Genomic DNA, 26128 nt, shown 5'->3' on the forward strand with positions numbered 1-26128 from the left:
TACCCACATTAGCCGAATCCGAGACTCGAACCTACGCAGACAGAGGTGAGATGGCAGTGATCCGTAACGGACAGCGCTTTAGACCACTCGGCCACTCGGGGCCCCATTGATTGTCTGTAATGTTCAACAGTTTTTGCATTTTGATTTAGCCAACGGACGTTCTTGGCTTCTTTTTTCTTTCTATATATTTGCAACAACTCCCAAGTTATAAGTCTAACAGGTCTGAGAATACGTATCTGTCATCACTGATGCAAGTGTCAACGAATTTCGGTGGGTTGGGGGTGAAAACCCCTTGGTCATGTCCAGGGGGCATATAGTTGTGACACTGTGTTTTCACTTATAAACTATGGAGATCCCGATCACGTAACTACACATACACTTCGATGAATTCAGAATTATGTGGTGGATGGAAAAGAAATGTGGTAACGTTGGAAAGTGTTAAAGAAACATTGTTGTTATTATTATTAGTAGTAGTAGTAGTAGGAGGGGGAGGAGGAGGAGGAGGAGTAATAATAGTAGTAGTAGTGTCATTTTTTAAAAATATTATTATTTTTGTTATAATTATTGTTGTTGTTATTGATAGGTACTGAAGTGGACAACGCAGAACGTATTTACCGGTAATTATGGATAAAGAAAAAAATCAGAAAGATGAATGGATGGATGAATGGATGGAAAGATAGGTACATACAGACAGAGATATACGTTTTATGAGTGAGGTGAAATGAGAGAGACTCTGCTAAAACGTTATACTCAGTCATCCATTTGATGTAGAAAACTGAGTGACAAATCCAAATGTTAAACCTTAAAGACAATTAGGACCATGTAACCATTCTATTATAAGTAGGTCATATTGGACTATTATTTACTTGTGGTTTCAATGTCCTCACCTTTCGGGAATATTAAGACAGAAATTGAGATAAATCTGTATGTGAACTTACGTGAACGATCGCCCTTGTCTCAAACAATTGGGGAAGCATTAATGCAATAAAGAACTAAATGATACGTCTGTTGTGTCTTCCAAACAGGTCTATTGCTATTGCTCGTGTCTGAAGATACAGCCATTAACCAAACGAGATGCTATTGATATTGCTCGTGTTTGAAACTATAGTCATTGCACAAACGAGATGCTATTGGTCGTGTCGGAAGAAATGACAGTTACACGAAGGAGATGTTATTGCTATTGCTCGTATTGGAAGATATAGCCATTACACAAATTAGCTGTTGTTGCTATTGCTCGTGTCGGAAAATATGGCCATTATACAAACGAGATGTTGTTATAAGGACATTATTGTATAAACGTTCTGAGTTGTTATATGGTTACATGTAACGCACTAGGATGGATAAGAACTTGGTAAATATACAATGGCAGAATGGGCATTTTAAGCTTAAATGGCTTATCATTTCGTTCAATCTTCTGTCACGTGATTCAAATAGTAGAGTATGTACATAGCTATACAGTAATAAAAATCATCCATTCGTAATATAAATATAGGTGTGATGATATATATCAATACACAAATTGTTTCGTATGTGTATGTGTGCAGGTAACAGTATGAATGGTTTCATATGCGCATGCGTTCTGGCAACATTATAAATGGTTTCCTATGGGAGCTCGAGTCTCTTCAACATACAAATTCACTACGTCGTTATCTGAAGCATGGTATCAGTTCTTACAACTTGTTGTCCAATGGACATTACATAAATATAATTTAACAGGTTTGTTTGAATTAAACGTTGTCAAAGCATAAACGTTAGCATAAAACAGTCTTTATGTTATGGCTCATATTTTTTTATTTAATATCAAGCCCGATATAATCGATTAATTTTGTTCCTTTATTTTCTCCAATCAGCCAAAAATTCCATTGTCCTGATTTGTAGATAATACACTGAATGAAACGTAACTTGCCAGTATATAGAGCATGCAACGGAATGATACATTAGTAATGATAGACCTGACAAGTTTTATTGTTTTTGAGTGGTGGAATAAACACTGAAATTTTGTATGCAGCTCTTCTGTGTCATGTCTTGAAGCTTCCAGGTTTCCACATAGTCAATACAGTTTTGCTTAATTATTATCAACTAGCAATGTATGTGTCCACAATGGTGAGGCATCGAAGAATTTTACACACAACTGAATTTAACAGTATACAAAAAACAATGCGCTCCTCCCAGTGCTGATATTTTTGTCTCTTCCTATATTTGGTTATTTATCTACCTTGTATCTTATCACATCAAGAAGAGATAATGCTAGGCTTTCAAGCTGGCATATACGAATGTAAATAAAATGAAGAGTGGGAGGGATGACTATAGCAATCAAACGTTTATAATATATTTGTTTTTATACAAACCACCTAACGTTTAGTTTGTAATTCCAAGTCGTAGTTTAATATTCTTGTTTGTAGTGATACAAGCGGCTGTTCTGGCTTACAGCTTCAGAGTTTTCGTCCAAATTTGAGATCAACTCTCATCCAAACATTTAATTTCTTGACACGACAAGTATGACTGTTCAAGAATTAGTATGCCACGTAAATCTAAAAACTCACGTAGAATGATTTCCTCTTTTCTGATTGATATCAGCTCTGCAACATACCCCAGGAGGAACTCAACTACAAACAAAAATTTCCGAAGTAACGACAGTGTTGAAAGTGAATATGACGAACCGCATTGGAATAGGCATGAAGTGAATGTACATTCAATGCATACTGGTAACTCTCTCTCTCTCTCTCTCTCTCTCTCTCTCTCTCTCTCTCTCTCTCTCTCTCTCTCAGTAAATCGATTTCTAAGAAAGCATATATTGTACATATATTCCTATTAAAAAGAAAAGAAGAAAGCAAACACAGTCTTTCGTGGGATTGCAAGTGTCGTAGCTAAAAAGATTTGTGACTAATTTTTGAAGAAATTATATAAGTATACTTTAAAGTGACCTCTAGAAGCATGACGTGCACTTTAATCGTTTACTCCTTACGGTCAATGACAACCATATTTGTTTATTCCTACCGCAAAATAAGCGTTCTTGCATTGTCAACAATGCTGTCAACCGAATTTGTGTAACTGTTTGTTGAAACGAATTCCAAATTATTGAATATTTTCTTTAATCTAGCCAAAGATTTTGTGTCTTTTCATTTCTAGTAAAAACATAATAATGATTATGAACATTACATATCAGCACATTCTACTTATCGAAAGAACATACAAAGTAGATAACGTAGATAACCGTGTTGTGTTGTACAGAATGTAGCTCATATTACTACCGCCATGAGTGAATAGTATATGACTGATAATTTAAAAATAATCACGATAATCATCCACTTACAAGTGTTAAAATCATCATTATCGTCATCATTATCATCATGATGCCCGTCTGTGCGTGAATTCTGAATATCGTGCGGCTCCTCATACACCGTTCAAAAGAGATACTTCAAAATACGGGATATGATTATGGATGGTCTAAAAATATGAAACGGTTTCATAGTTTTGATTTTTGACAAAGGCACTGGTCGTTTATTTGGGATCTTTTGTTTGCTTCTTTGTTGTTGTTGTTGTTATTATTATTATTGCTGTGTTTCGTATGTAAATTAACAACAACTCACAAATTATGAGACTGACATGTCTAAAAAGTCTTATCTGTTATCGCGATCCAAGAGTAAAACAATGTCCGGGGAGGATTACATTACACCCCTTGGTAATGTCCTGGAGTCATATAGGTGTGACCATGTGTTTTCACAAACTACTAAGACTCCCATGTAACTAGATATGCGTTAAGACGAATTCAGTAATACAACATATGCCGATAGGTCGTTTCAAATTCCAGGAACTTAACCCTGGATGAAATGAGTTAAGTGTGGTTAGGAAAAAATGAGGGTTCGCGGGTATGTGTTTTTCAAATATACTACTACTACTTATTATTATTATTATTATTATTAGGTATCGAAGCGGAGAGAACAGAATACGACAATGCCAGGTAAGTATGGATACGGAAGAAAATCATATAGATTGAAAGTAGAGAGATGAATGAAGTGATTTGGATTTGGATTTTTTTACGTAGCTTTAACATTTTTTCAGTGAAATTGCTACGATCTCTGTAATGTGACAGTTGATAGTAATGTCTAGCACTGGGGCCCCATGCCGCAGACATTTAGCATGATGTCCCACCCAGTCACATTATCCTGACACCAGGCCGACCAGTCCTAACACTAACCTCTTAATGCTAAACGCACAGCGAGGCAGCTGTTAGTACCAATTTTGTAAGTCTTTGGAATGACTCGGCCGGGGATCGAACCCAAGACCTCCCGCATCCGAGACGTACGCTCTAACCACTAGACCACCAGAGCGGTCAAGAGATGGATGAAGTAATAGACAGAAATACATATAGGCAATGAGAACGGTGAATGAGTGAGTAGGTGAAATATGATGTCCTCTGCAAAAGTTTATAAATTCAGTCACCCCATTTGGCGCAGATTTCTGAACAACTAATTCTGATAACAGTTATATTAAAGACAGTTAGCGCCACGTGATCAGTCTGTTTATCACCATAATATGCTAGTCTAGTCCTCACCATGAATATTAAGCCAGGAATTAAAATGCATAAAAAAATAAATTTGTATATGATATTAAGTGCACAACCACCATTGCTTGCATTAATGCGGGAAATAACGAGTTGTTGCAAGAAATAAAAAAAAATGTTATTAGTGGTGGGTCTTTAAAACAGGTGAATTGCCACTGTCAGATATTCCACCACTAAATAAAGGCCAGGCGATGATATAAGAACATGACTATAAAAGTTCTCAACCAGAATTTGCTGAAGCTAATTCTTTAGAATAAGAAGTTGGTGTGTGTGTGTGCGTGTGTGTGTGTGTGTGCGTGTGTGTGTGTGTGTGTGTGTGTGTGTGTGTGTGTGATTTGGATTTGTAACGTTGCTTTATTAATTTTTTTAGTCATATCGCTACTATGTCTGCAGTTTACAGTGATATCTAACACTGTGGTATCATGCCGCAGATATGTAGCATGATGTCCTACCCAGTCACATTATCCTGACACCAGGCCAACCAGTCCTAACACTAACATCTTAATGCTGAGTGCCTATCAAGGCAGCTGTTAAGTCTTTGGCATGACTCGGCTGGGGTTCTAACCCACGACCTCCCGCATCCGAGGTGGACGCTCTACCGTTAGGCCTCTGAAGCGGTCGTATTTGTTCGTAATACATGTGTATGTGTGATACTAGCTATATTAATGGTTTCTCACACGAGCGTTTCCTGATAACAATATGAATAGTTTCATATGCATATGTATGCTGATAACTATGAATGATTTCCTATGCGTAAGTGTGTTGATAACTATGAATGGTTTCCTATGCGTATGTATGTTGATAACTATGAATGGCTTCCAATGCGTAAGTGTGCTGATAACTATGAATAGTTTCCTATGCGTATGTATGCTGATAACTATGAATGGTTTCCTATGCGTATGCGTGCTGATAACTATATGAACTGCTTTCTATGCGTGTGTGATAACGACAATATCAATGGTTGTTTCCAATACATGTGTGTGCTGATAACAGGATGAATAGTTTCATATGCGTAGGTGTGATGATAACAATATAAATTGTTTCCGATACTTGCGTTCTGATAACTATGTGAATGGTTTCCTGAAAGATCTTTAGTTTCCGCCACACCATAGACGTTACTACGCCGATATCTGAGTCGTCGATAACTCATGGCACCAGTTGCGAAACCTTGCATAATTAACACGACATAACAAATTTTCAAATAGATTTGATTGAATAGTAAACGTTATCCAGACCTCAATGTTAATTAATCTTTTCTGTTATGGCTCATATCTTTAATTACATTTCAAGCCAAACTTAACGGAACAATTTTCTTACCTTTTCTAACCAACTAGGACTGACATTGTCATGATTTGTCGATGAAACTGTACATAGAATGTATCTTACCAATACCTGCAACATCCAAATGCATTATGAGTTTGTAATAAAGAACGTGGATAGGTTTGATTGTTTTGGTGTGATTGATTAAACATGGAAACAAAAATTAAAAATTATCTTTAAATGAAAAGTATGATTTTTTAAAATGAACAAAGCTTAATAAATCCGAAAACTCATAAAGACTGATTTCATCTTCCTTACTTAAATATTAGCTCTACACCAAGCCTAACTACAGACTACACTGTCCAAAGTGACAATGCTAAGGAAAGTGAATACGATGAACCTCATTCACAACATACTGGTAAATCTCTCTCTCTCTCTCTCTCTCTCTCTCTCTCTCTCTCTCTCTCTCTCTCTCTCTCTCAGTAAATCCACTTAACAGAATCAAGCTACCATCTGAGGTGTGACTTTGAATATTTTGATAGTATTCCGTACAAAACCCAAAGAAAAACATCAAGGAAAAAACAATATTCCACGTTGGATGTTTATAGTCGTACCCTAACATGACGTTAAACAATGTTTAGAAAAATGATTACGTACGCACACTGTTTAAAGGGTCTCCAAAAGGTGACGCATCTTTTAATCGCTCACTACTTTCGGTCATATTCAATCGTATTTGTTTATCCATATCTCAGACATAAGTATTCATGTATTTAAAGCCTATGCTATATATTGTATTTTGTAACCGTTTGTTGATATGGATTGCAATATCTTCCTTAGCCTAGCAAAAGAGTTTGTGTCTCTTGACTTGCTTACAGCTCAAACTGTTTATGAATATCTGAACATCCGAAAATTCCGCTTGTCTCTTTTAAACAGGAAAAGCAGATAACTGTGTTGCATAGTACATATTAGGCCTCATAGTTCTACTGCTAGCAGAGTATATTATATGACTAATAATGCTACTGCCATGAGAGTATAGTTTATGACTAATAATGCTACTGCCATGAGAGGGTAGTATATGACTAATAATGCTACTGCCATGAGAGTATAGTATATAACTAATAATGCTACTGCCATGAGAGTACAGTATATGACTAATAATGCTACTGCCATGAGAGGGTAGTATATGACTAATAATGCTACTGCCATGAGAGTACAGTATATGACTAATAATGCTACTGCCATGAGAGTACAGTATATGACTAATAATGCTACTGCCATGAGAGTATAGTTTATGACTAATAATGCTACTGCCATGAGAGTATAGTATATGATTAATAATGCAACTGCCATGAGAGTATAGTATATGACATATACTGTTACTGCCATGAGAGTATAGTATATGACTAATAATGCTACTGCCATGAGAGTATAGTATATAACTAATAATGCTACTGCCATGACAGTATATTATATGACTAATAATGCTACTGCCATGAGAGTATAGTATATGATTAATGATGCTACTGCCATGAGAGTATAGTATATGACATATACTGTTACTGCCATGAGAGTACAGTATATGACTAATAATGCTACTGCCATGAGAGTACAGTATATGACTAATAATGCTACTGCCATGAGAGTATAGTATATGATTAATAATGCAACTGCCATGAGAGTATAGTATATGACATATACTGTTACTGCCATGAGAGGGTAGTATATGACTAATAATGCTACTGCCATGAGAGTACAGTATATGACTAATAATGCTACTGCCATGAGAGTACAGTATATGACTAATAATGCTACTGCCATGAGAGTATAGTTTATGACTAATAATGCTACTGCCATGAGAGTATAGTATATGATTAATAATGCAACTGCCATGAGAGTATAGTATATGACATATACTGTTACTGCCATGAGAGTATAGTATATGACTAATAATGCTACTGCCATGAGAGTATAGTATATAACTAATAATGCTACTGCCATGAGAGTATAGTATATAACTAATAATGCTACTGCCATGACAGTATATTATATGACTAATAATGCTACTGCCATGAGAGTATAGTATATGATTAATGATGCTACTGCCATGAGAGTATAGTATATGACATATACTGTTACTGCCATGAGAGTACAGTATATGACTAATAATGCTACTGCCATGAGAGTATAGTATATGATTAATGATGCTACTGCCATGAGAGTATAGTATATGACTAATAATGCTACTGCCATGAGAGTACAGTATATGACTAATAATGCTACTGCCATGAGAGTACAGTATATGACTAATAATGCTACTTCCATGAGAGGGTAGTATATGACTAATAATGCTACTGCCATGAGAGTATAGTTTATGACTAATAATGTTACTGCCATGAGAGTATAGTATACGACTGATAATGTTACTGCCATGAGAGGGTAGTATATGACTAATAATGCTACTGCCATGAGAGTATAGCATATGACTAATAATGTTACTGCCATGAGAGTACAGTATATGACTAATAATGCTACTGCCATGAGAGGGTAGTATATGACTAATAATGCTACTGCCATGAGAGTATATTTTATGATTAATAATGTTACTGCCATGAGAGTATAGTATACGACTGATAATGCTACTGCCATGAGAGTATAGTATATGATTAATAATGCTACTGCCATGAGAGTATAGTATATGACATATACTGTTACTGCCATGAGAGTATAGTATATGACTAAGAGTGTTTGCTCGTTTTTAATTTACAAAAACTCTCAATTATGAAATTTGCAAGTCTGCAAATTTCTGTCTGTGATCACTGATCCAAGTGTCAACGAATATGGGGGTGGGGGTTTCTAGTTAGGACCCTTGTTGATGTCCTGGGGACATAAAGTTTTGATCCTTTATCTTCACTTTCAAACTGCTGAGATTCCAACTTAAACGATTTCGGTTGTACAACTTATACAAAAGAGTCGTTTCTTGTTCAAGAGACTTGGCCCAAGAGGGACATATTGTGGGGTGGGCAGGACAGAGTGGGGTTGCCCGGTATGTGCTTTACCAACATTCTGGTTATCATCATCATCATCATCATCATCGCCACCGTCGTCGTTATTATTACTATTATTATTATTATTATTATTATTATTATTATTATTATTGATAGGCACCGAAGCGGACAATACAGATTACAACATTCCCGGGTAATTTTGGATAAAGAGGGAAAAAAGATAAATACACCGATAGATGAATGTTTGGGTGAATAGATAAAGAAAAATGAACATAGATTTGGTTCATTTGTAAAGGCTATCAGGACCTCAACGTTAGCATAAATCATCGTTTTCTGTTATGTATCATATCTGTTCTTAAATTTCAAGCCATATGTAGCTGAATAATTTCCTTCCTTTTTCTAACCAACCAAACATTCCGTTGTCATGATTAATTACATAGATTGTAATTCGCAATATCTGGAATATACTTTAGGCAGCTCTTCACTATCATGCCTTGAAACTTGCAAATCTCCAAACAAGCTGTACCATATAGCCTAATTATTAACCACACACACTGTATCATTCAACCTAATTATTATCTACACACACTGTATCATTCAGCCTAATTATTATCCGCACACATTGTATCATTCAACCTAATTATTATCCACACACTGTACCATTCAGCCTAATTATTATCCACATACACTGTACCATTCAGCCTAATTATTAACCACACGCTGTACCATTCAGCCTAATTATTATCCACACAGCGTACCATCACTGTACCATTCAACCTAATTATCCACACACACTGTACCATTCAGCCTAATTATTAACGACACACACTGACCATTTAGACTAATTAGTATCCACACATCATCCAGCCTAATTATTATCCACACACACTGTACCGTTTAGCCTAATTATTATCCACACATTGTACCATCACTGTACCATTCAGTCTAATTTTTATCAACACACACTGTACCATTCAGTCAAATTATTATCCACACACTGTACCATTCAGCCTAATTATTAACCACACACACTGTACATTAAACCTAATTATTATCCACATGCTGTACCATTCAGCCTAATTATTAACCACACATACTGTACAATTAGCCTAATTATGAACCACATACACTGTACCTTTATCCTAATTATTATCAAAACACTGTACCTTTAACCTAATTATTATCCACACACTGTAACATTCCGCCTAATCATTATCCACACACACTGTACAATTGAACCTAATTATTATCTACTCGCAATGTATCTTGCCACGATGGTAGGTAATAGAAGAATGAAAATCAAACACGAGCTTAACATTATAAAAGTGTGTGTGTGTGTGTGTGTGTGTGTGTGTGTGATTTGGATTTTTAACGTAGCTTTAACAATTTTTCAGACATATCGTTACGATGTCTGCAGTGTGGCAGTTTATAGTGATGTTTAGCGCTGACGCATCATGCCGCAAACATGTAGCATGATGTCCCACCCAGTCACTTTATTCTGACACCAGGCCGACCAGTCATAAAAATAACCTCTTAATGCTGAGCTCCAAGCGATGCATCTGTTAGTACATTTTTTCAATAAATCATTGGTATGATTTTGCATGGATTAAAACGCGCGACCTCCGGCAACCGGGGCAGACGCTCAAACCACTAGGTCGCGGAGTGGTCTCCATGATAAAAGTAACGCGGAGCTCGCAATATTATTAATTGTATTTCGTCATATTAAATTACCTATCTTTCTTATAATAGCATTAAGAAGCAATACTGCTAGACTTCAAGCTATAATAATAATAATAATAATAATAATAATAATGATAATAATAATAATAATAAAATAGAGTGTGTATTAGTACGCAAACACTTATATTCTACATAAACCATCAATGTTAGCCCTACACCAAAGCCAAAGTGGAGCCCAACTTCAAACAAAAGTGTCCGAAGTGGCGATGCTAATGAAAGCGAATATGATGAACCGCATTGGAATAGGCAAGAAGTGAATGCACATTCAGTTCATACTGGTAAATCTCTCTCTCTCTCTCTCTCTCTCTCTCTCTCTCTTAGGAAATTTTACAGTTTTCTATCAAAGCTGTAGGATGCAAAGTTTTTCATCTGAGCACAACATCAAACTAAATAAAAATACCATATGTATACGTTTAAATGGTTAGCATAACTTCTCGTGTATGCTAATCTTTTTGTTACTTTGCAATCATATATAAGCTTTCTTCGTTATACCATACTGTACGATCTATGTTCTTGCATAATTAGCAATAGTATTGTTATATATGGAATATTTATCCGTTTCTTCAAACTTATTTCAAAAAATCAAATATCTTAGTTAATCTAACAAACGATTTTGTATTGTTTGATGTCTATCGAAAAATATTGAGATAAGTATCAATTTGAGAATATCAGTCCATAATACTGCTCTTTCTTAAAAATAACCAAACTCTATATGGCTTGTAATAAAACTGATATATAAGAATATGGCATTTCTATCCAATGATTCTGAAACTCTTGAATTTCCCCATACAAAAGAGTGAAATAATTATCATCATTATCATCGTCATCATTTATATTTGATATTATTATTATTATTATTATTATTATTATTATTATTATTATTATTATTTCTGGGTTTAAATGAGACAGTAAGAGTTTTATGTTATCTGCTCCTTCATGTGTATATGTGTTTGTAATATCAGGCAACTTCTTCTACATAATTCCAGAAAGAGACTTCAGATTGTGGAAATGATAAAAGGTGGTTTGTAAATGTGCACAAATGTTTTCGAATTTTCTATTTATTTCCTATCATTTGACTTTTTTTTATAAATTGAAAATGACTCGCAAATTATGAGATTTATATCTCTGAAAATGGATAATAGCTTATCCCAATGTCAGTAAATGTTAGATGGAGGCTGATGTTGTCGAATTAGACTCCATGGTAATGCACTGGGGGCATACATGTGTACGCCAGTGTTTTAACGTAGACATTATTCGGATTCCACCCAACACCCCATAACTACTACTTATACAGCTATTGAGCGTGAAAGGATAAACTCAGACATATATCATAGGACCATGGGTATATTTTACTCCAGGGATTTGACCCAAACATTGGGAAGGGTTGAACAAGGTGGAAAGTGCTAGGATATGTGTTTTACCAATGCGTTATTATTATTATTATTATTATTATTATTATTATTATTTACAGTCATCGAAATGGAAAACATGGACTACTACAATTGCAGGTAGCTGTGGATAGTGAGAAAAAATAAAAGATAGATACATTGTTATGTACAGACAGACATACCGATAAATGTGTGAATCGATGGATCAATTTATAAATATCTAATCGATGAGTTTACGAGCAGACAAATAAATGACGTGATAAATCATGTGTGGATATTTCTATACACTTTTTGCCATCTATGTTTGCAGGAAGCAGTTGGAAAAGACTAACGGAGTAGTTAAACTGAAATTCACCAGCATCACTCAAGATGTTTGGATAGTTACACCCCCACCCCCACCCCCGTCCAAAAAAAACCCCATTAACTTCACTTTTATTCATTTTGATAACAAATATATACATATTTGTATAGAAAAATATGTTGATACATGCAGAAAGAATATGTTGATACATGTAGAAAGATAGGTAGATTAACGGACGGGAGGATGGCTGGATTGAAGGATGGATAGATATGTATATACATACATACATGCATGCATGCATGCATGCATGCATGCATACATACATACATACGTACGTACGTACATACATACATACATACATACATACATACATACATACATACATACATACATACATACATACATACATACATACATACATACTGAGTGGGTGAATGAGAGATACTTTCATAAATATCTACTTTTTATTCACTCCGCGCTGGATATTTAAGCGAAAAATGTAATTATACAGTTAATATTTCAGCGTCAGTTCTAAAGTAAATTAGAGCTCAGGGAGCCATCATCGGACCATGTTTGTCTGTCAGTGAGCTGCATTTTAACCACCATCATCTTTCCGGACTTTCCAGACCGTTTTCTAGAATATTGATCAAAGAATTCAAATTGGATCAGCAATTAAATTTGGCTGTGATCTATATTGAAAAGCAAAAGTGTAAACACTATTTGGAACAAATAAAAAGAAGAAAAAATGTTATATGTGGCGTGTTTTCCAAACACGGGAATTGCTATTTTATGGGAAGTCATAGTCAGAACAATAAAAGTCGATGATGACATAATGACGTTATTGTAGTTCACAACCCGAGTTGGGGTACATCTTTAGGTACTTAGCTATATTGAGATTAGATAAAAATCAAAACTATTTTAAAAAATGTCATAAATATAAATGTCAAATGGGAACTTTTAGCACAGCTAGCCTCTTATTCATCCAATAGACCGTCGTTTTGCATCTTTAAGTCAATTTATATCTTACCACATTTTTTGTTATATTATTTATCTTTGGCCTGTACTCTAATGGAATGTAACGTATTCATACACCTAAACAACACTATCTAGATCATTTAAATCTAACAGTATCGATTTACTGACATTCATTCCAAAATCACAGTTTTTGGAAGACGGCAAAATGTTAGGTTTACTATATATTGAAGATGGACAAAAACAAATATACGGACAATACAGATAGATTTTTTGATAGAATAATAACATTTGGCAATTTCATTTTAGAAAATTTGGCAGAAACGAAGGAGAGAAAAATCCATATGCAAATGAATGAATGAATATATACAGTTAACAAGGTAAGCAATAGAGCGATCGTATTTATGAATTGGTCAACTAACATGTAAAACATATATTATTTACGTTTTATCTTACAATAACGATTTTATGAGGGTCCTTCATTCCGTCAACAGTGTATAAAATACGAGTACAGTAATTTGTTCCAGCCATATTTCCGATCACCTCATAATTTTATGATGTTAATCGTGCCTTACACGTACAAGCTGATGCCATAACTGAGGCGAAGGCGAACAGTGTTACACTGAAATGAGCAACGTCATTATGTGACTGTTTTATGATATGTTATGTTACCAATAGTAATTAATATACCTACTGCTTGAACAAGCATCTACATCATTTCAATAAAGACTATTTATTCAGACTTTTCTGTCAATTAATCAATTTCTTGCCTCTAAGAAAAAATGATCGCCTGAAGAGACTATTTTAATACATGGGTTTTGTGCGATCGAGTGGAACTCTATATGCAAAGTCATATTTTATTCATCTTAAACTCACTCATATATTACTTCACATTTGTTTTCATCATAAAACAATGTCAGTTTAAACCGTCTTGAAAATTAAATGAATGAATCGAGAACGGTGTGTCAGAATTAATTCGCTACAAGTTCTTAACTTTGGACAACAAATGGTTTGTACCTGGGATGGATGAGGTTGTGCATCTTACACACTAATTTATCATTCTCCGATGTACTTTCTTCTACATTTGATTTTTAAAGTACTTCCTTGTTCCAGGAACTGGATTTATAAACATCATTCAAATGCTTTAGTGACTGTATTTTCTTGTTGTGAATATAAACTTCTAGAATGAATCATAATTTCTTCTCTTTTCGGACAGAAACAGACGAAAGCAGGGTATAATTTCAATTCTATGAGGGAGACCCTGATCGTATTACAGACAAGTTCCAGCACACAATTGATCTCGACACTGCACTGAAGGGACACTATACCTATATATATATATGGGTTGCGTGTGTGTGCGTGTGTGTCTGCACCACGATTGCAATGGAACTATATATTGTTTAGATTTCAGATGCTCCAAAGTTCTAATGAGATTTATCTTTTTTCATTGCTTCAAAAGAAAATTTACGTTACTCAATAGCTTGATAGCTTACCTAGATTAGGATACCTCAATATTAACGACGCACTTATGTTATGAATAATTGCACATATACTTGTCTACGGAACAGTAGTTTGAACATGTGGTCTTTGATGACTTGATGATTTTAAAAGAAGTTTACGTGCACAGCGTAAAGCTAGGACTATTCTAGAAACCAGTTATATTAATACAATGTTTCTAATTGGGCACCTGTAATTTCTTCGGTCAGCTTTATTTTTTGAGGATTCCAATATGTTTTACTCTGGCTTGTTACACTCAACGTGTAACTAATGTGGACTGGAAGACAAAAATATTACAAACATTTGCAATTTCTTCAGTGGGTGACTCTTTTCTTAGAACGTCTTCCTCACGCTCTTTGCATATACACAGTTTAATAAACAATAATAATGACAAAAGAACCTACTGTATGAACAAAATACTTTTCACTTTGAAGACTAAGATTTTATTAATTACATATAGACAAATTAATTTATCCTTTTTGAAGTTCTCTTTTGAAAGTACATATTTCATTCCTGTTAAAAGTTAATTACATCTAGGACAAAAGAAAACTTATTATGCTAAATGGGTTAATCAGATTATAAGATTATTGACTGTGCATTTAAATAGTATTTATTGTTGCCCGCAGCAATATATACTTATTTTGTTTCCTTTGAATTATTATTAGTATTTTCATGAGTAATTGTGACCTAGTTTTCAGATGAATTTTATGTAAAATGACTGTATTTTTTATATTATGCGTCTTTTCGAAAGGACCTAAATAAATGTGTTAATTTGTAAAGAAACAACCAAAGTTTTAATTAAACGACTATAAAACAAACCAAATGTACGTACAATGAGCTCTCTTTTTATATACTAGAGGTTTGAACTTGATATATTAATTTCTTGCCGATATTGTAATTTCTTGAAGGAATAATGTTTGGTTTTTGTTTTGTTTTTTGATGATAGAGCGATTTATTGATGATATAGTGGTTCCTTGATGATATATTGATTCGATGATGATATATTGATTCGATGATGATATATTGATTTATTGATGATATAGTGATGCCACGACGATATACTGATGACTTGACGATATATTGCTACCAGGACAATATAATGATTCCTTTATATTACGTACTTTTTGTCAAATAAAATGAAAGCCACCCGAGAGAAACGATGTACCTCAGACAGTACATTTTGTTATATATATTTATTTTTCATGTTTTGCTCGTTTGTTGCATTTATCACATGATTTAGATAATTGTATTTAGGACTTCACCTTGTCAAGAATAAAGTTCATTTTCTATCTGACTGGAATCAATGATTTTGGTTTCGTAAACAACACGTTTATATCAACCTGGGTCCAAAACATGAGAAATTCCCCATGCAATGCCGGATCTACCTCTTGTTTACCACATTTTATATTATGATTTTAGTAATAGAAAATCCAATTTTAACTAAGATTTTAAATGTTTTAAATATTGGAAAACGTCCAGAATGAAATTTTTTCATTTGGCCATAGGTCTGTGTTAATGCTAATTGTAATTAGAGGTCAAATAGAAGACTTTGTAATCTTGGTTAACTATATATAATATTGATTTGTGATCTGAGTAGAAACAGTTGTAGCATTAATGTGTCCAGTATTCATTTGGGTTGGAATTTTCTTATTCAAATTATTTAATTCAAGTTATTCTTCTCTGAAAGTACAAAGTGCTCATAAAACATTATTGGACATTGAGATTTTAATTTATACTGAAAACATTCAAATAAGGATATAATCTTGTAGTTTATTATTGTGATTGAACAAACGAATTTTGGCATATCACTAATATACAGGCCATAAAAGGCACATCAACACTTCCATTTGGATTTATTTTAGAATACCACTAAAGTTTAATCAAAACTTTAATAGTAGAGAGTTGTGTTCGAAATTCTATGATTATTTGAAATTTAATTTGCATTATGGTAAGTTCATTTTGCATTTTTCATATTGTATTCTAAGGAAATAAACTGTTTGTTGAATATTACAAACCTTGATGGTTTTTTTCCTTTTCTATCGCTTAGACTAAGACCACAGAGTCGTAATAGCAAATCGGAGGCTCGTCCTTGGGATACGAATTTCTCTAACATATTTCAGAAAATTTTGTTTTTGACATTGAAATTCAAGTTTTTGTAATTTTCTAAGCCCGATGTATTATATAACATTTTAGAAATCTTTAGTGAAATTACAAGCCTTTAAAATTTCATCTAAAGTGAACTTTATTTCAAATCCTACCCAGAAAAGATTAGACTTATTGAAAAATGGACGAAATGATTCTACTTGCCAAACTTCTTTAACGAAGCAGGAAGTAAAAAATAGTTTTGTCCAGTATTTGGAATAAAATAATATTTTGGATGAAAGTGCTTTGCATTTGATTATTAAGTTTCAATCTCGCACTAAGTTATTTAATTGAAATTAAAATACAAGAATGAAAGGGGGTTTATAGAGATTGAGCTTCCGAAAGGGAAAGGAGAGAAGCAAATGCAATTGCACAGAGAGAGACACATAGAAAGTCACAGATAGACAGACAGACAGAGACACTGAGAGACAGACAAACAGAAAGAGAGAAGATAGATTAATGCAATTAAAGAAGCAATGCGAATAAGAAGAGAGAGAATTGCAGAGACAAATGGAAGAAAGAGACTTTCAATTTAGATTAAAGGAATTGGAGCCGTCACCACCTTATAACACATATGCAAATTTTGATGTTACGAAAAATATTAAGTTATTATACCCTCTTAAAGAAAAGAACTAGATAAATATTTTTCCTTAGTTTAAAAAACAATTGCTGAAAACTTAAAATAGCCAAGAGAGCATATGTTTATGTTATTACGAAGTGCACTTTTTGGAGACGCTAGTGCCATCTAAACTTCTCTGTCAGTATAGCAATGTGACGATTATGATCTGGTTAATGGACGTATTTTGAATGGTTACCAGATGGTCCCTGAAGCTTATCGACAAAAGTTTTAGGACTATGAAAGCAGAACTGAACAAACGCATGTCGAATTTGCAAGAGTAAAAGAGCATTTGTTTGATAGGTGGTACGTAGCAAAGAAAGTTGTTAAGATTACGAAAATTTCGGGCAACTCATATTATTGAAAAAGTTTCGTCGATATTGACGATGATTTGTGTGATTTGGATTTTTAAGGTAGCTTTATCAATTATTCTGTTATATCGCTAGGATGTCTGCAGTGTGACAGTTTATAGTAATGTCTAGCACTGGGGCATCATCCCGCAGACTTGTAGCATCATGTCCCACCCAGACACATTATCCAGACACCAGGCCAAGCATTCCTAACACTAATCTGCTAATGCTGAGCGCCTAGCGAGGCAACTGCTAGTAACATTTGTATAAATCTTTGGAGTGACTTGGCCAGGGTGCGAACTCACAAACCTCCGTCATTCGATGCGGACTCTCTAACTACTAGGCCACCGGTGCCACCGGTGCGGTTCATAGTGACGGTAAGACTACCGTGACGAGCACATGGTCGAAACAACAGGAAATGCTGCTTGTACAGCTGACGAGTATTCCTTAGCTCATAAAGTTTCTTTCGTCTGTTTGGGGCCCCGAGTGGCCGAGTGGTCTAAAGCGCTCTCCGTTACGGATCACTGCCATCTCACCTCTGTCTGCGTGGGTATGTGAGAAAGCTTGCCAGTAGCTTCTCGTGGGTCGGTGGTTCTTTCTGGGGTTTTCCCGGGTTCTTCTTCCACCATTAATGCTGGCCCCATGCATAGCCTATCGTGTGCTGAAAAAGGCCGTTAAACACTACAACAACAACAACAACTTTCGTGTGTAAGTCTTCCACGCGAAAATATTATGATTAAAAAATAAATTCAGTCTAATAGAAGCATTTCCAAAACTTAATCTGTCAGAACTTTTAGAGATCAAGTTTCTGACAAAAATTGATCAGAAATCCCTATCTCTTCCTACGTACACCTAGTGAGGGTAGAAAGGCCACGTTATTTCCGATTCCTACAAATCTGAAAAAATAAGCAACACAATCAAGACAGACCTGTTCCACGTGTTATTATTTCTAAGATGTCATTTTCATTGTCACAGCCATCTATTGAAATCAGTACATTTGTTGAGTCAAACAAACCCTAGTCTCATTTCATTATGGAGATTTATGAACTGTTCTTGTTGGACAGTTCTATTTATTCATGAGAGATTCAATAATACTATCCCTACTAAATGTTTAAGGGACAAAAGCGCTTCTCAGACTCTATTATTATCAGTTACTTTGCCATTGTTTAGAAGTATGGTTCTAATGAGGGATTTTATTCAGGTAATAGAGTGCGGTTTCGTTTATATTCCTCTCCGTTGTCTGAATTTATCATCAAACGTTGTCTCTGGAGCCGTGACAGTTTGAGTAGTTTCATCTTTACCCATCAAGGGTATTCATTTATAACTAGGCAATGACCTAACTGGAGATAAGGTAGAAGTTATTCCACTTGTAATTGATAAGTCTTATTTGGATTAGAAGGTCGATCCTATTAAGAAATCCCTGATTAATATCCTGCTTGTGCAGCTACTAAAGTTATGATAATGAAAGCTCTATTAGACAAGGTTTTGATGATGTCACTTTTGCTCCTCCTATTGATCAATCAAATGGTACTGATAACGATGATCCTCTTTAAAAACGTCTCATTCTCTTTGTTCTAATCAGGTTGACAACGACACATCATGTTTCGGAGGGCTATTAACAAAACTGATTCTGTAAAAAGTACCTGTTATTGTTATGCTAAAAATGTGGTTCTTATGATAAAATGGATGCTACTTGAGGTATAGGTTGGTGACGAGTGGCAAGTGAGCAATCAAATTGTGGTTACAAAGTCGTATAGAAGGAAATTCTTAGCTTAGCCCATGAAACTCCGGGGATCAGTAAGACTTACCACATTATCTTGAGTCATTTATCTTGAATATAACTTGAAACGTTATGTTTGTAAATATTGCAGATCTTGTCACACTTGTCAAATAGTAGGGATACCCAATCAGAAGATAGATTTGCTCCACTAAATCAAGAGTAAACACTTTGATAAAGTTCTTGTACTCAATTTGGCCCTAACAAATCTGTCCAACCGTCAAATCATATGTCTATAATTTTCCAGCAAGTTATGCATGAATTAGGCATCCAGCAATTCAAGGCTTCTGCTTATCACCCTGAAAGCCATGGGTCTTTATAAATATTTCATCAAACTTTGAAAAATTTGATTCGGTAATATTGTTTTGATATTGTTAAAGATTGGGACGAAGGCGTTCATTTGCTGTTGTTTGCTGCTAGGCAATCATTTCAAGAATATTTAGAATTTAATCCCTTTGAACTAGTTTTTGGGGGGACTGTCCATGGACCATAGCAGTTGTTGAACGAGAAACGTCTTTCAGTGAAGATACAGAAATTTTTCTTCTCGACAATGTTTCTAATTTTAAAATTACGTTATCAAAGACCTGTGAAGTTGCAAGAAATAATCTGCACTCTATTCAGTCAAAAATGAAATTAAGGTATGACAAAGATACAAAGGAAATGAGTTTTTAGCTTGGTTATAGGGTTCTTGCTCGCGTACTCATACCTCAAACACCTCTTTAGGCTAAGTAGAGTCATCCTTGCATGGTTGGATTTATAGTGAAATTCAAATAAGGATACGTTCTTCGATTGTATTATTGTGATTTAGCAAAATATTGTCAGCACATCAGTACGACACATGATATCACAGACACATCAACACACCCAGCGGCAGATTTATTTTGGAATACCACTAAAGTTTATTCAGAACTTAAGTCTTAGGACTTGTATTTGAAAGTATATGATTCTCTGGAATTTAATTCGCAATGCTGTAACTTAGTTTAAGACCAGAGAGTCATGCAGATTAGATAATTTTAATTCGGTCTCTATAGAGATTCGAACCTGGGTCCGCAGGTATATGGTAATCAAAGTCTTGCCTGTAAGCACCAACGCATATACTATCTCGACTATGTGCATATCACCAAATAAATGATGTTATAGGCATCCGTGCGTACCAGACACACCCACATGTCAGCCTAGTCATTATTTCTCATATGTATACAGTCATCCAGATTCCTAAGATATAATTCAAGGTTTATATTTTCAGTCATCAATTTTATAATTACAGACCTGAATGTCTAATGGTGGCCCCTAATATTGTCATCTTGTTAAAGTTTGAAACTAAACGGACGCTGTCGTTGTAAACAATCAGACGGACTGCTCACTATCTTTTTTCAGTTTCTAGATCAACCTATTTTCTGTAAAAATTGTCATCTGCATCCAATATACGCTTTCATATTTCTTAAAGGAAATCGTCAGAATAATAAAGTCTTCTAAGGGATGCAGCTACCAAAGTTACGGGAATTGAAGGACTCATTCAGAAATTATCGACGCCGGAAGACTGCATCACATCTGTTATCTGAAAAACTAGACTGGCCCATGTAAATATGTGAAAAGGCATGTATATCAATGAGATGCTGTGGCTAATATGGTTCTCTCTGCCCGAGGATGGGTCTATATTAAGAAATATAGGTTTCGTCATGAAAATTCAGACATTATTGATTCGAGGTGTACAATCATGTTGTTTCCGTGCCTTTGCTCTTTATTGATACAATGAATATTGTACAGAACAACTGCCTTATAGAGAGTCCACATATTCATGTTTAGTTAGGTTTAATTTAGATGCCAAATTTTGCTTCTATTTGTGGATAACAATCAAATGAATAGTGTGCCTACCTCAGAATGATATTCAGTCAAACATTAAGCACGCTTTCAGATTTAGTAATTTTTATCATAAAAGGACGGTGTATAGAGATCATTATGCATGGTGGGTTGGTTTGAGCATTGGCTAATATTTATGGAATCAAATATGAAATGTTTAGGCAATTTACCATTTAACAGGTAATAATGGTCAGCATTTTCAGGTTTCCTAGCTTTGTTTTAAAACATAATGCATCAGGTCTCTACCAACATGCTTAATGATTTAGTGTCACGCCAGATTCGCTTCAATGGATGTTTTTGAACATCATATTTTGAATTTTTACTAGCTTATGTTTACCTTAGTTTTGTTTAAGCTATAATGGTAATGAAAATATTTTAAGTAATTTATGTCATTTAAAATAGATTTTTTTCTGAAGATAGACAAGCACATAAATGGTCATATTAACCTTTAATCCATTTCTGGCATAATATGACAAGACTGATAAGATATTTCAATTTTTAGATTGAAGAGACAGAAATACTAATAGAAAAAAAACTCTTGATGAATTAAGATTTCACAAATATTTTCTCTGCTTTTCTAAATGATGCCCAAATTCTTCAATGTTGCTTGAAATGCACTATTTCTTTATTTGGTATACGTAATGTTCAGTAATATAATCTTAGCCAAGCGAAACTATGCACACCGTGTACCTCTATACATTCCACTAATATACATATGTCTGTCAAGTAAATCAAGGCTGAATATAGGACTTACGATACTAATTATATTGAAGAATGGAAACCAGTCTAGAAATGGGTGAAGATAAAACACAGTAGCATTGCTGACCATGGCCGGTTATCCTTTTGTAACTGAGAAAAACAGAAACAATGTCTTATTGGTGGAATTACAGTCCTTTTGCAGACTTGACTTTGGAAAACCCATTGCTGAAATTAGCAAGTGTTTTTTAGATGCATATTTGAAAGCACATCATTCAAACACATGTAGAGCAAACAAATGCCACAGCTCCTATGGACCAGTTTCACACTCCAGGTCCAAACGCGAAATAGAACAAAAAGTTTCTGAAATGTACTACATCGTACATCTGAAGGTACAACATCAAGTTCATCTTCCAATCAGTACAACAACATACACTATACAGAAATATATCAAACAATTTAGATATATAAGCTCCTTGTTGATAATGACTTATAGGCGCTTAATCTTTCAAAGGTCTGAGCGCTATAAAAAAATTAATAAGCACTAATATCTAGGCAAGTTTACAAAATAATAAGGAATTAATAAAGCATGTGAAAATAAGTAAGGGTGCAGAAATATTAAGTTGTCTTATGTCTGCTCGTTTAGCTGACGGAGGAGAGCTGTTAGAGCACTCTTTTGCGAGATCAGTATGTCGTTGTATCTAAGTGCAAGAGGCAGTTGATTCAAAGTAGTCAGACTTAGTGTCTGACTACTTGGAATGAATTGCCTCTTTGCACTTAGTCATGCAAAAGAAGCAAGAAAATGGTCCACAAGAATTGGTCATAGCGCTGGAAATAACTAGAATACATATACCAGTAGCAGAGCGTTGATTTTAAGAACAGATCGACACACTCGTGATGTCAGATAGATATTTCGGACTTTTGACATTCAACAAAATGTAGCGAAGAGAAGAAATTTTGTGCTTGTTTCTTGAGCGAATGGGTACCCAGTGGAGTGTACGGGGGATTATGTGAATCTGCGCTCGGTTCTTTCTATTCTAACAACGATCCGAGCAGCATTTTTTTTTTGTTGGAGGGGGGCACATTAGTGTTTTAGTAGCACCAACAGAAAGATTCTAAAGATACAGACTAACGAAAAATATTCGAAAGGTTTTGAAATAGAGCTTATTCAAAATAGCTTCAGATATCCAGTCTTGCATGTGTTCATGTTGTGTTCGTTCAAAGAGAGGGAACACTCGAGTGACACAATGTTTCTGTGCTGATTCTTCGAATTTAATGCTGACGTTTCTGATACTTACTGTTTGAGACAAAGGACAGAAACGAAAAGGTCTTTGTAAGATGACTAAAATGACTTCGGTTTTATTATCATTCATCTGCAGCATTTTACACGTCATACTCAACGTCAGATCAGATATGGTAGCATCGATTTCATTTGGGTGACTAAATTTCTATAACTGGGTGTCACTAGTATACTGATGGTGAGAATCACAAATGGCGATTTATGAAATTTAAAAAGAAACGCAGAAAGTGCTGAATGAAGAAAATCGAACCCAATGCAACGCCAAAAACAACGAAGAACTAGACTGGAATACCTCCCATTTACTGACATAATCTGAGTCATTAAAGTATAATTTGAACCATAGTCGGATGTATCATAAATGTTGTAACAATATCGTATGGTCTACTGTAGCAAATGTTCTGCAGATACGTCAAGCTGGATGAGAACTAAATTGTTCCATCATCAAAAACGGGGTGAAAGGATGAACTACTTTCACAAGAGAAATTTCAGTGCTGTAACACTGTCAGTATGCGGAAGGGATTGATAAATGGGTGTGTGGTGGGTGGATAGAGGTAAACGATGTCATCGTATTAAGTCGGATGAGTATAATCCGGGCAAAAGCATTAAATGTCAGAGTGAAAGATGGGAAAGAAAGTGTCAACCATTAACTTGGAACGGTTGAACAGCCGATGTAGAAGACAATCAAGTCCTCCCATGACACCTGTCATGTTGAATCCAATTTCTTTCTGGTATTCTAAAAGTATATTTTTCCCCAAATATGTATATGGTCTTCAAATCAAATGATTTCCATGACATTGTCTCAAACTACGTTCATCACAGAAACTAGCACGATCGTTCATCGAGAGATTAATGTTTCTTGCTACAAGTAAAGATAAATACCCTTATGACTTAAATAGAACCATTCTACTTGTAGTTAGATATTGTAAAAAGTATCACATCCTTATAAATTAATTTATCCTACCAACTGATAATTTCCGATGTATACATTCGATGTTAATTTGAGGTTCATTCTAGTGCATGGCCTAGGAAATGCTTCTGTAATGGCTCCAAGAAAAGGTTCCAAGTATACTTCTCAAAGCCAAATCCAATGATTCCCATCTCTCTCTCTCTCTCTGTCTCTCTCTCTCTCTCTCTCTCTCTCTCTCTCCATTTCTGGGGCACGTCTTTAAATTTGATAAGTACTTATTTTAAAGCGGGAAAATAATTTGATTGTGAAGGATTCCCAGCAATGTAAAAGACCAGGAAATGGTTGGTGTTTAGGTAAGAAAGAAACAAAACACCTGTTTAGTCTTGCTCTCTGCTTCAAATAAAATGAATGAATACTTAAAAAGTAGCATACACATCAGTGTGCCAGCAGAGGAACACGGAGTTGTTATTTCAAAGTCACTTGGTGCGTTCTTAGAGACCGCAACTGATGGAGAGGTTTTGACATTTTTAAAATAAAGACTACATAATTCAATTACTCTATGAAAAAGAAACATAATTCTATCACTCTAAAAACTTGAACGGTTTGTACTAATGTCATATGTGAGTAGTGAATGGGTGCGATATAGCGTCAATGGGAAAATACATTACAAACCACCCTGGGCCTATATAGCATCAAGAGTTCTAACGTCAGTGGGCATTAGCATTACAAGACCCCCTTGGGACGATATGGCGTCAAGACTTTTAAGTACATCCTGGGCCACTATAGCGTCAATGGGAATTTAACATCAGAATATATCGTGGGACTGTATAGCGTCAATGGGAATTGAACATGGGGGAATACAGGACTGGCACTTTGGGGACAATGGGAATTGAACATCGTGGGCCTGTCTAGGGACAATGGGAATTGAACATGGAATATTTATATAACACAGACAACAGACAAGAGACAAACACTGATACAACATTTTTATATAAACAAAATTACAGGCAAGAAAGTCATTTCTTTTCTAGGTCTATGAGGCGCCCTGAAAAGGGCCTTTGGGTTTATGTTAGCATCATTTCGTTAACATAGAGGGCATATCATTGGTCTTCATCTCTTCCTTAAACTTTGTCTGACTTCTGGTCCGTAGATCATAGCTCTCTTTAAACAGCCTTGTCTCTCCACATAAATTCTTCTTTTCCAAACGCTTGTATCCGTCCTCCTGACAATGGTCCACGATGATCTGACATACATGGGTAAGTCCTTACGGAGCAGCATTGACGATACGAGAATAGAGGATTCTACGTCAGTCCACATGTTGGTGACGAAAACAGGTGAAGGAATGCAACGAACTGCGGTTATTTATAGGGGAAGGGAGGATCGAAACAGATTGAGTTGGTGAACCAATCCAAACACGCATTACAAAATTCAGTCACCATACGGAGTCATTCGTCCAATCAGAAGAGAGCAGTCTGCGACGTCACATCCCCTATATAGAGGCGCTAGCATCTGTGCGCAGTCAGTCCATGCAACAAAGTTTTCAATCATGACGGAAACTAAGAAGACGATGAATTGGGATGCACCGATCGTGGAGACGAGAAGCGATGAAATATCAGCGACTACCAAAGTGAACATGGACCTACTTCCAGAAGAGTCTACTTTGAACTGGGATTTTGTGGATTTTCTTACCTCGGAAGAATTTGTTCCGGTACCAGTACCTTTGCCAGGACCTTCTTCTTCTTTACCACTCGCT

At 35.2% G+C, this 26128-nt stretch overlaps 1 protein-coding gene across 2 annotated transcripts in view; it reads left to right on the forward strand.

The window, feature by feature from the left end:
• Positions 1-16734, forward strand: part of LOC149794039 (uncharacterized) — a 74744-nt gene extending 58010 nt beyond the window's left edge. For both annotated transcript variants that reach the window (XM_089967983.1, XM_089967984.1), the window contains 9 exons: positions 584-617; positions 2578-2705; positions 3925-3961; positions 6154-6242; positions 8986-9022; positions 10720-10847; positions 12041-12077; positions 13540-13610; positions 14447-16734. In XM_089967983.1, coding sequence (XP_089824109.1) covers positions 584-617; positions 2578-2705; positions 3925-3961; positions 6154-6242; positions 8986-9022; positions 10720-10847; positions 12041-12077; positions 13540-13588 — 539 coding nt within the window. In that variant the 3' untranslated portion in view covers positions 13589-13610; positions 14447-16734. The remainder of the gene's footprint in view (positions 1-583; positions 618-2577; positions 2706-3924; positions 3962-6153; positions 6243-8985; positions 9023-10719; positions 10848-12040; positions 12078-13539; positions 13611-14446) is intronic.
• Positions 16735-26128: the final 9394 nt, after the last annotated feature.

The sequence above is a fragment of the Sinohyriopsis cumingii genome, chromosome 8 (genome assembly GCF_028554795.1).
Source record: "Sinohyriopsis cumingii isolate HCF-2022 chromosome 8, ASM2855479v2, whole genome shotgun sequence".
Classification (NCBI taxonomy): Eukaryota; Metazoa; Mollusca; class Bivalvia; order Unionida; family Unionidae; genus Sinohyriopsis; species Sinohyriopsis cumingii.